The sequence below is a fragment of the Lissotriton vulgaris genome, unplaced genomic scaffold (assembly GCF_964263255.1).
Source record: "Lissotriton vulgaris unplaced genomic scaffold, aLisVul1.2 SCAFFOLD_692, whole genome shotgun sequence".
Taxonomy (NCBI): Eukaryota; Metazoa; Chordata; class Amphibia; order Caudata; family Salamandridae; genus Lissotriton; species Lissotriton vulgaris.
Window position 1 is genome coordinate 454187 of NW_028252646.1, and position 12657 is coordinate 466843.

Below are 12657 nucleotides of genomic sequence, written 5' to 3' on the forward strand. Positions count from 1 at the left end.
GCTGCGCCCGTCCGCTGCGCGTCCGGTAGTTGCACATGATTTTATAGGGGGAAGGGGGACGGGTGGGCGTGGCCTCGGGGTGGGCGTGGCCGGTTCACCTCGCCGTCAATGGCGTCTAATGATTGTGAGAGTCGGTTCCTACGTTGCAGCGAGGGTCGCTGTTCGTCATCCCTGACGGATCATGTTTTCAAACACACAGTCGGTGAGGCTATCCATAACTTTTTTTTGGGTGAACAAGGGGACGGTCGACAGTCAGGGGGTTCTGTGGGAAGCATCTTTTTGAAATCCTCCATATGCATATCGCGAGCATCATCTCTTTCCTCCTCTTCAGCGCCATCCTTTCATCTGACCTAGCTCTAGGACACCCCCGCGCCGCATGGCCACCAGCTGCTGCGTGTGCTCCCCGCCCTTACTGCCTCGCTGCTCGGCTGCCGCCCGTGACCACGCCCCCTCCATCTCGCTGCGTGGTCCGCGCTCGCCGCCTCTCTCCCTGTGCCCCTTGTGTGCATTTACTGTAATATCGCTCTAGAAAGTACTGTTTCTGTCCTTGTTGTTTGCCCGTTTTACTGTCTGTATTTAGCATTGTATAACGTCTGTTGCCGTTTATTTTCCTGCTGTTTCACCAGTCTTGCCGCCTGTAACCGCCCCCGTCTTCCCTCCCCGCTTCCCGCCACCACCGCAGACCCCGCCCCTTTTTTCTTTCTGTTCCCTCCCCGCTCCCGCCTCCCAGCTGCCCCGCCCACCCGCGCACTTCGCCATATATGGCGACCGTGCGAACGCGCAGCGGTCACGCGCAGCGGGCGCGCCGATTGTGCGCCGAAGGCGCGCCAAAGGTAAGCCCGTCTACGCCCGTCCGCGCCTGGACCGCGCCCAGTGCCAGGACCCCTGGCCCCCGAGGACCCCGTCCGACCCGCCAAACGTACACCGCCGCCACCCTCATCGCACTCAACACCGGCCGAGTCCCGGGATGCTACCAAGCCACCCCACGACGCTCCCACGGACCCTTCAGCTGCAACACCTGCAAGTTCACCTGCATCCGGACCTGCCCGACACCAGCACCTGCATAGCCGAACACCAGCAGCAACCACCTCAAGTGCATCCTTCTCAACACCCGCTCCGTCCACAGACACGCCATCGAACTCTGGAACCTCCTAGACGCCACAGCCCCTGACGTTGCCTTCATCACGGAGACCTGGATGAACGCCTCCTCAGCGCCCGACATCGCCATCGCCATCCCAGAGGGCTACAAGATCACCCAGAGGGACCGCAACGCCAACCAGGTGGGAGGAAGCATCGCCATCATCCACAGGAACACCATCCGCATCACGACCAGCACCGACAACGCCCCACCCTCCGCCGAACACCTGCATTTCCAGATCCACACCGACCCGAAGACCACCCTCAGAGGCACCCTGATCTACCGACCTCCGGGACCACGCACTCAATTCAGCGAGGACATCGCCGACCTCATCAGCCCGCATGCCCTCCCCTCCGCTGACTACATCCTCCTGGGGGACTTCAACTTCCACCTGGAGAACAACAACGACCGCAACACCACCACCCTGCTCGACAACCTCGCCAACCTTGGACTCAAGCAACTGGTGAGCACCCCCACCCACCTCGCCGGACACACACTCGACGCCATCTTCTCATCCAGCAAAGACATCGACTTCAGCCACGCCACAGAACTCCACTGGACGGACCACAGATGCATCCACTTCACCTTCAGAAGAACGACGATCCACCACCACCAGCAACAGGTTGCTCGAAGAGGCTGGAACAAGATCACAGCCGACCAGCTCGCCGCTTCCCTGAGCCAGCACCCTCCGGCCAGCTCAGCGAACCCCAGCCAGGCCGCTGACAACCTCACGAAGTGGATCAGCAACTGCGCAGACGAACTCGCCCCTCTGAGGACCCCGCCCAGCAGACCCGGCAACAAGAAAGCCCCATGGTTCACTGACGAACTCAAGAGCTCCAAGAAGAACTGCCGAGCCCTCGAGAAAGTCTGGAGAAAGGAACCCACACCGGACAACAGGACCACCCTCAAGCTCGCCACCCGGAAACACCACCAACTGATCCGCACCGCCAAGAAAACGGCTTTCAAGAACCGACTGGACAACAACGCACACAACTGCAAGGAACTCTTCAACATCGTGAAAGAGCTCTCCAACCCCAACGCCGGAAACAACGACATCACCCCATCGCAAGACCTCTGCAACTCCCTCGCCTCCTACTTCCACAACAAGAACGCGGACATACACAACAGCTTCAGCACCCATCCGACCCACGCCACGACCACAGCAACGCCGCCCACCACCATCCTCCGAGCCTGGACCCCGGCCAGCACCGAAGACACCATCCGCGTGATGAACTCCGTCCACTCCGGATCTCCGACCGACCCCTGCCCCCACCACGTCTTCAACAAGGCTGACGCCGTCATCGCACCCCACCTGCGGGACATTATCAACACCTCATTCGACACCGCCACCTTCCCCGAGAGCTGGAAGCACGCCGAACTCAGCGCTCTACTCAAGAAACCTACGGCAGACCCCACCGAACTCAAGAATTACCGCCCCATCTCTCTACTCCCGTTTCCAGCCAAAGTCATCGAGAAGACCGTCAACAAACAGCTGGCCACCTTTCTCGAGACAAATGGATCCCTCGACCCATCGCAGTCTGGATTCCGTGCCAACCACAGCACCGAGACCGCCCTCATCGCCGCCACCGACGACATCCGAGCCCTGATGGACAACGGAGAAACAGCGGCCCTCATCCTCCTAGACCTCTCCGCGGCTTTCGACACGGTCTGCCACCGCACCCTAGTACAGCGCCTCGGCAACGTCGGAATCCAGGAGAAGGCACTTGAATGGATCGCCTCCTTCCTCGACGGAAGAACACAGAGGGTCCGCCTACCACCGTACAAGTCAGAGGCCACCGAAGTCATCTGCGGCGTCCCTCAAGGATCCTCGCTGAGCCCGACACTCTTCAACGTCTACATGAGCCCCCTCGCGGCCATCGCACGCCAACACAACCTCAACATAATCTCCTACGCCGACGACACCCAGCTGATCCTCTCCCTGACCAATGACCCCGACGCCGCCAGAGCCAACCTGCACGAAGGGATGAAAGAGGTAGCTGAGTGGATGACGACGAGCCACCTGAAACTGAACTCAGACAAGACGGAGGTCCTCATCCTGGGCTCCTCGCCCTCCGCCTGGGACGACTCCTGGTGGCCCCCCGCACTGGGCACCGCACCCAAGCCAACGAACCACGCACGCAACCTGGGCTTCATCCTGGACTCCTCCCTCTCCATGACCAGGCAAGTCAACGCCGTCTCCGCGTCGTGCTTCAACATCCTGCGCATGCTTCGGAAGATCTTCTGGTGGATCCCCACGGAGACCAGGAAGACCGTCACCCAGGCCCTCGTCACCAGCCGACTGGACTACGGCAACGCACTCTACGCCGGAACCACCGCCAAGCTCCAGAAGAGACTCCAGCGGATCCAGAACGCCTCAGCCAGACTCATCCTCGACATCCCACGGAACAGCCACATCTCCGGACACCTGAGAGACCTGCACTGGCTCCCCGTCAACAAAAGAATCACCTTCCGGCTCCTCACCCACGCACACAAAGCCCTACACGATCAAGGCCCGAGCTACCTCAACAACCGAATCAACTTCTACGCTCCCAAACGCCACCTCCGATCTGCCAGCCGCGCCCTCGCCACCGTCCCACGCATCCGCAGAGCCACCACAGGAGGAAGGTCCTTCTCCTACCTGGCCGCCAAGACCTGGAACTCCCTCCCTGCCGACCTGCGCCTGACCCAAGACCACCTCTCCTTCAGGAAGAAGCTCAAGACCTGGCTGTTCGAGCAGTAACGGCACCCCCCCCCCCCAGCGCCTCGAGACCCTACGGGTAGGTAATGCGCTCTATAAATGTCTATGATTGATTGATTTAGAGTGGTGGAGTGGTGTGGCTCACTGGTTAGAGGCGGCAGACCCGAAAGCAGAGAACGGCCCGGGACCAGGGTTCAATTCCCGACACGGCAGGGTCGTGGACCAGGGTCAGCGGACTCGATAATTCTCACCTCGGTGCCTACTCTAACCAGGGATCACACTTGGCAACTCTGGGCATTAGCTTGCTTCATCTCTGCAACGGCCCCCCACTTTCGCCGGGGATGCCTGGTTTCACCTTGGAGATGCCCAGTAGGGACCATCTCACAGGGATAGCCAGGACGGGTTCCCCAGTGGTCTACAGCGCCACAACGCCCCAGGGCAGCAGTGCGCTTTACAAGACACATACATTTACATTTACATATTTACTGCAACAATCCCCCACACAAACACCACCGCCTGCAGTAAGCACTGCATTTTGTTACCCTGTGGCACTGTTGTGTAACTCCTCCAAACACGTTCCCACAGGTACAATTTGCACACGTGTGACCATCACTCTCTGTGGTGTGTGGAGAGGACAAAGAGTGGAGGTACGTGCAGTCTGAACAGCAAAAGGAGCCAACGACATGCACTGTGAGAAGCCGACACTGCACTCTGACTCAAATCCAGAGTGGCCAATCACATCCCATCATAATCACACACCCACAATTTCTACTCAATAACACACCTGGAGGCAGCACAGTTTACTGTATACACTGCACAAGTGCCATGTGTTGCATACACAAATCCTCTTAGGTAAAGCAGGGTGAAATAACATGTCAAGCATCCAGTGTATTTAGTTTTCGGTGGACTGGTAATGGTGAGCAGCAGCACAGTGAACATGAAATGTAAAGTGCTAAAGAAAGAAAGTGCTTGTAGCTACTAAACAAAAGGTTTAGGCAATCCTCTAAACCAAAAAGTTTGTTGATCCTCAGTTACAATTAACACACATACAGCATTGTTCCTGTGTCTTAGTAAGCATGTAAGGTAGCGCAGATGGTTAACGCATCCACTGCGGACATCTGTAGCACGCAGAGCACAGGCTTGAAGCCTTTTAAGATGCCACACATCCTCGACCCTTCTTTTGTGAAGGCGTCCCCTCCCTATGATAGGGAATGCTATACTACATGTGTAGTGGAGTATAATGGACATAAGGTGTGGATATTCTTAAAAGGGTGATGCGTGTGTGTCTGTTTTGTATTTGCAAAACACTTGCAGGTATAATCCTATGAGCTGTTCATCCCACTAAAATCTAACTTTGCCGTTGCATTTAGGAAGCAAACTGTGTTGTTAAATGAAACATACAGGAAACTTATTTTAGGTAGAATGAAGTCCTGCATGAACCAAGCCGAGGTAGACGAAGGGTTCCTGCTGTTCAGGCGTCGGCACTGCAGTAACTCGTAATAATGATAATTTTATCTGAGCATGGTCCTGAGAGATCAACTCTCCTTCCAAAACGTACAGCCCCACCCCATCAGTGCTAGCAGGAACACCCAGCTCGGGTTTATGCATATTTTTGGAAACACCAGGATGCCATGAGCTCAGGTGCAAGCGAAGGAAATCACCTATTTGACCATTGTTGGCTGCTAATATACAGTGATTTACAAGGTTCAATGGGCCCTTCACAGCCCTGGGCCCTGTGCCACTGCACCTGCTGCACCAATGGTAACGTGCACAGAATCATGAAGAGTCAGCAAGCACCAGCAGGAGTGTGTGATGAATGGGCCAAGAACAGCAGGAGCTTCCGGCCCGGAGGTGGAGATTGCAGCCCGGTGGTGGGGATTCTGGCCAGTTTGTGGAGATTTCAGCCGTGGCTAAGTCTCTGCCACCGGCCGGAATCACCGGCCCGAGTGCGGACGTAACGTTAGTAGTTGTAAATCCATTCTGTGAATATCAAAAGAAGTAAGTTTAGGATTTTGTCTGAAGTTAGTTCTGTGAATCAGGCCCATTATCTCCAAGCCTAAGGCTGAAAGAGATATCTTCAATCATGAGACCACAAATAAATGAATGCTTGCAGTGATACATTTTTAAATATTTTTTTTAAATAAGTGGCAGTGCTCAAGCCACCGCTGTTGCTGCACACGTGCAAAGCTGACGCTGCACCATTAGTTTTGTGCCCTATTGGCTAGTTCTCCTGCTAGGGGAGTAAATCTTAGGGGCCACTTGTGCGAAGCATTTTTGCAGTCGGAAACGTCCAACCGCAAAAATGCTTTTACAAATGTACCAAATACAAATTGTGATTCGGTAACATGCTACCAACACGCAATTAGTGTTTGCGATTTGGTATTTAAAAGGGGCGTGTTTACGGCATTTCTTCCATTTACCCGAATTAAGGTCACATTTTACAAACTGCTTTATTAAAAACCAATCATAGACATGGTGGTCTGCTGACCTCAGCAGGCTGCCATCTCTGTGATGGCTGTGATTCCTAATGGGTCTCAAATTGCGACCTACCACACTAATAGGCATGAGGTAGGTCTATTTGTCACTCGCTAGCAATCGCTAATGAAACTCAAAAGAGTTTCATACATTAGGAATTCTGATTTTCAAATTGCGACTCAGAGAGAATAACAATTAGGAAATCGGTATTCCTGATGCTAGTACATCATGTCTTGTTTTATTTTGCATTCTTCGAATGAGGAAAGCAAAAAAGGGCTGGGATGAAAAGAAATTATAAAACTCAGTCTGGACACAGTACTTACTCTTTACAAGAGGTAAATCAAGTTAAAGCTGGCGGCACTCATAGATACGGGGCTGCTTGGTGGGTTCGCTGCTTTCCAGTTGGTTGCGGCAGCACTCTTCACTACTGAAGCCTGAGCGCTGTAGAGCTTACAGAGCGACACAAAAATAAATGTGCGCCCTTTAGGAGGGGATCTTAAATGCACAGAAAGCTGACTCAAACCAATTGCAATGCAAGATACAGCAGGATTTATTTAGGAAAATATGTCTACATACATCTGCAATAAACACAGTTCAACTACTAACTCTTAAACATACGTGGGAAAAGGTATGATGGGAAGGGAAAAGAGCCCACTTTTTTTCTGCAGCTCCAACGTTAATCAGGCACCACAAAGAGAGAGCAGCACCTGGGTTGAAGATGGAAGCAAGTCCGTTCCACGAGGCGAGTACCTCTGTGTGCAGCAGAGGGGCTACGAGCTTCGATTTGTTAGGACTTTGGCATCTGCAAATAGGGGGCTGTGCTGAGAGCCCTAGCTGTGAGCTCAAAGTTGTTGTGACGTATAAGTAGTAGTTTAGTGTGTGTTTTGTAAGACGGCGTGAGAGCGTTGCGGCTGTGCCCTCATGTAATGCATGAGAGAGGTGGTAAATTAATTCTATATTCGGTTGGTACAATAGAATCAACTAGCAGTGAGAAACGCTCAGCACATTTATAAAGAAATTAGATTAGTTGGTGCGTTTGTAGATTTGCCTTTTGATTGAAGCTCTTCTCGCACACGGTGCAGCGAAAAGGCTTTTCTCCTGTGTGTGTTCCCTTATAAGCAAAGCGCTGGGAACACTCAGTGCAGTGATAAAGCTTCTTTCCTGTGTGTACGATTTGATGCCGTACAAGGGATCCCTTATCAGCAAAGCGCTTGGAACACAGAGTGCAGTGATAAGGCCGCTCTCCTGTGTGTGTTCTTTGATGCCGTACAAGGGCTGCCTTCTGAAAAAGGGTTTTGGAACACACAGTGCAGGGATAAGGCCTCTCTCCTGTGTGTGTTCTTTGATGCCGTACGAGGCCTCCCTTTTGAGAAAAGCGCTTTGAACACACAGTGCAGTGATAAGGTCTCTCTCCAGTGTGTATTAGTTTGTGCTTTAGTAGATTTGCCTTTTGATTGAAGCTCTTCTTACACAAGGTGCAGTGAAAAGGCTTTTCTCCTGTGTGTATGCGTTGATGCTCATGAAGAATTTGCTTTTGAGTGAAGCTCTTTGCACATACGGTACAGTGATGAGGTCTCTCTCCTGTGTGTACGCTTTGATGAGGCCTCTCTCCTGTGTGTACGCTTTGATGAGGCCTCTCTCCTGTGTGTACGCTTTGATGAGGTCTCTCTCCTGTGTGTACGCTTTGATGAGGCCTCTCTCTTGTGTGTACGCTTTGATGAGGCCTGTCTCCTGTGTGTACGCTTTGATGAGGCCTCTCTCCTATGTGTACGCTTTGATGAGGCCTCTCTCCTATGTGTACGCTTTGATGATGTCTCTCTCTTGTGTGTACGCTTTGATGAGGCCTCTCTCCTGTGTGTACGCTTTGATGAGGCCTCTCGCCTGTGTGTACGCTTTGATGAGGCCTCTCTCCTATGTGTACGCTTTGATGAGGCCTCTCTCCTATGTGTACGCTTTGATGAGGTCTCTCTCTTGTGTGTACGCTTTGATGGGGCCTCTCTCCTGTGTGCACGCTTTGATGTGGCCTCTCTCCTGTGTGTACGCTTTGATGAGGCCTCTCTCCTGTGTGTACGCTTTGATGAGGCCTCTCTCTTGTGTGTACGCTTTGATGAGGTCTCTCTCTTGTGTGTACGCTTTGATGAGGCCTCTCTCCTGTGTGTACGCTTTGATGAGGCCTCTCTCCTATGTGTATGCTTTGATGCCGTACAAGACCTTTCTTATGAGCAAAGCGCTTGGAACACACTGTGCAGTGATAAGGCCGCTCTCCAGTGTGTGTTCTTTGATGCTGTAAGAAAGTTGCCTTCTGAGTGAAACCCTTTTTACACGTTCCGCAGGGATATGGCCTGAGGCTGGTGTGTCCTTTTTTGTGCCTCTCAACAAGTGTCTCATTGATAAATCTTTTCTCACACACATTACAAGCAAAGCGTCTCTCCCTCATGTGCATTCTGCGCTGTTTTTTTAAGTAGCTATTTTGAGTAAAATTCATCTTTCTTCCGGAACCTTTATGGCTTTCTTTCCCATTCATACTTTCTAGATGTGATTGTTGTTCTGCAAAATAGAAAAAACATTGAAAATTACATGAAGAAAATATTTCTTGAAAAAGCTGCATTGTTATAATATGGAGAAGTGAACAGTTACGATTCAGGGGAAAACATTTATGTTCTAAGAAAAAGAGTCACACTTCCCTTTGAGACACAAATGGAGGATAGTACTCCGACACAAAGTGCGGTGACTTAGTTCTGCAGCAGGAGCATGCTGGGAAATCAAGTGATTCACAAGAACCACTGTTGGACATGGGGTTTCTGGTTGGCCAGGGTAGGCCCCTAAGCCAGGCAGAATCCACCACTCTAGTCAGGGTAAGCCAGATACACACCTCAGATAACCTGCGCTCACCCTCTGGTGGCTTGGCGCCGAGCAGTCAGGCTAGTTTAAAGAGGCAATGTGCAAAGCATTTGTGCAACACACTTGCGCAGCAACACAGTGAGTAAACCACAAAAGGGAATCCACACAGGATTAAGTAAAAATAGATTCTATATTGTACATCAAACAAGACCAAAATTACTTAAATCACACCATTAGTGCAAATAATGCAGGTTTGACAGAGAAAAACACACATTACTTGGAAAACAGAGGTTACAGCGCACCTGCGCTCCTATCACACTTCATATGGTAACTGTAGTGAACGTGGTTGAAGTGACTGCATTTAGAAACCAAACATAGGGCGCAGGAGCACCTACTAAACGCAAAACAGTAATTGAACTTGAGTCTTCCAGCAGTTCTCCTCTATGGACGGCCTGCGCCATTCTTGAGGTCATACCCAGAGCAGAGACAATGCTGTGAAGGGGAGCAGGGCGGCTTTACCACTCTTCTGGACCCAACCCGCCTCACAGTACCTTTGTGGGTGCAGGGTCACTGTCCTCAGGGCATCAGTAACTTGCTAACAATGTTGTCATGTCTCGGGAGTGGGACCCGATGTTGTGGGCTTCGTGCAGTATACGCGTTGAAACCAGAGGGCGAGGCAGGCTGGAATGAGCCTCAGAATGCTGGCCCGCCGCATGTTACAGAACAACGTGTCATCGAAAGGCCTGCCTTGAAGGCTTTGTGCAGCTCCTGTAGCTCTGCAGCCTTAGAAGCTGCACTGTACCACCTCAGAGCAGTACAAGTCTTCAGGGGGCTGTTCCTCGGGTCTCAAGGCCAGAGGGGCCAAACTAGTTTGTTCTTGGTGGCATCTGACGGTGGTGATATCTTGCCAGACTCTGGGGGTGAGGTTCACAATACAATTCAGCTGCAGTGAGCACGCTGGCTCAAGGACGCGTTTGTTTCTCTGGTAATGCTTCCAGTTGAAACAACGCTGTTCTCACTAAAAAAAAGCGCTCACCACATGCGGGTTTGTAAAACATGGAGCACTTCCCTAGAATGCACAAAGGCACTCCCCTGGTCAGAGCGCTGTGCTGTAGGCCCATGGTGCACTGTCCTGTAATGCACAAAGTTTTACCTTGTGCAGAAGGGAGTACTGGCGACATGCTAGCCCTTGTAAAGAGGGTTCACCCAGCAGAAGTCTTGGAGAAAAGAGGCAACAAGGTCTTTGATGGCCCTGAGATCTTGAAAGAACAGGGGGCAAGCAAACAAGCCCTTGGAGAGCACTTCGGGGCACAAACGGAGGTGGCAGGGAGCAGACAGCACATACAGTTAGGTTGCAAATTGGCAGTCCCTCCTGCAGCAGCAGGTCAACACAACAAGGCAGTTAGTCGTAATGGTGGTTGCTCCTGGCAGCACAGCAGCCAACAGTGTCTGGCTACAAGTCCCAAGCAGCATCTAAAAACATGGAATTAGAGCTCCAGTACAAATACTCAAAAATGGATTTGATGAACAGGTGACTTCAAATGAACCCTCAGAAGTGTGCAACAATCCCTTGCAACCCATTCCTGGCTCCAGACGATCAGTAGGGGGTAAATCAGCCCTTTGAGTGAGGGCAGGACACAACCTATTCAAATGAAAGTGTGAATCACCTCTCTCCCAGCCAAAGAAGATTATCAGCATGCAGATGAATGCAGATGTATCCCCTGTCACACCCAGCCCCTCCCATTGGGAAAGCTTGGTTGTCATGACTCTTCCAAACATGATAGTTGCTTGGGTTTCTTTGTGGTTGAGCACTTTATACTCCTTTTCATCTATTGCATCTATGAACTCTTCAAAAGTCTCTATCCATCCATCTATCGCCAATATTCTGTTTTTTTGCAATATCAAACACAGTTGGCGGTTTTAAGAATGCAGCAGCCGTATATACATTGGAGGACAGTAGTGGTCTCTCAGGCACTTCCTGTGGAACTTGATCAGACAGAGCTTCGCTAGCGCCTCGTGATGTGCTGGCTTCGGTGGCAGCCTCAATGACTTGTTATGGCTGTCTAAGGAGTTGTTCTGGGCCTCTTATGCAGCACCTTTGGTGGTGGGCCGCTTCGTCTGGGGAAACTCGGCAAACCCAACCAGACCCTCTTTCTGGGACTGCTCTCCAGCATGTTGAGAGACGATGATTTGTTGATGGTTTGGGGAAGGAGATAAATCTTTGTACACTACAAGTACATGAAAGCAGATAAAATTGGTCGATTGTGTGCTTAAATATTTTTTCTCAAACACCTGGTTAATCTCTGCTTCATAGCATGTGAATTTCAGTGTAATGTGTACTGAACTATTTCTGTGTGCTTTCCTTGTCCACCTTTAGCGTAATGGTATTAATTTGCGTAATGGCGCCATATATTCCATTAGAAGCTGTTTCATTCAGTTCCGGTCCAGCGACATGTAGACTTTCAGTGTCGCTGTCTTTATCTTTAAGCACTTTAAGCAGGCTAGCATTACGCTGAGACTGCACCAGTGCCAGCATTGATTCTGCACTTCAACCGAGGCACACGTGGCATGCACGAGCAGTGTGCTGGACCACGTCAAACTCTCTGGAAGAGCGCTTTCAGTGTACGTGCTTTGTCTCCCTTATCTTGTCACCAGTTATAGCTTCCTGCCAGCACGGTGGTTTGGAGCAAAGCGGCTATCTACTTGCCCGAGAGCCCAGCTAATGCGAGAGCCCACAGAAGCCGCCCCTCCTCTTTGACGCGCTGGAGAAGCTACTTTTTCTCACGTCGAGAAAATCCAGCTCCGGAGTCCTGAAGATAGAGATACCAGACCTCCCACATTCTATTTCTAAGGTACGGAGCTGACTAAACCCTTAGAGAGAATTCTTGATTCAGATCCTTGGCAAAATAATCTTAACCAACTTAACTTAAACTGCTACTCACTTACTCCTTCCCAAGTATTAGGCTTAGGTCAGGTACATCGGGGTAGGCACAGTTAGAAGCACCAGTTGAGTACGTTAGTCAATGTTTTTATGTATGTATATATTTGATCTATTTTAAATAAAGTATCATATGGCTAAGAAACCATATCAATGCTTTTACAGTATTATTTCATAATACTTCTTTTACTGTACGCACTTTACTTTATAATAAGTATTGCATTTGTGGCAATTCATTTCTCTTGCATGAGAAAGAAGACTGTTCAATAAATACCACCTTTTTATTGAAAATGCCTGTCTCTCTATTTCTCTGCACTCTGGTGAAACTAAGTATGCACGATTGACTTAGTGAAATAGCTGCCTATTGTTTTCACACGACTCTAGAGATACACTTTATTCTGAGGGAGCAAAATTGTCATGTTTATGGTTGTCAGAAGCTAATCCCTTCTTGTCTATCCAGGGAAGTTAAACTCCTCCTTGTTTACTCGAGAAAGTTTCTAGTGACCTCTGAGCTAGCTGGCAAAACTAATTAAGTCTAATATAGTCAGTAGAGACCTAGTCGACCTC

The 12657-nt window shown here is 50.7% G+C and overlaps 1 protein-coding gene across 1 annotated transcript in view; it reads right to left on the bottom strand.

The window, feature by feature from the left end:
* Positions 1-7329: 7329 nt before the first annotated feature.
* Positions 7330-12657, bottom strand: part of LOC147662089 (uncharacterized) — a 138208-nt gene continuing 132880 nt past the window's right edge. Inside the window, 2 exon segments of the mRNA XM_086951119.1 lie at positions 7330-7917; positions 8518-8739. Of these exon segments, the coding sequence (XP_086807245.1) occupies positions 7330-7917; positions 8518-8739 (810 nt within the window).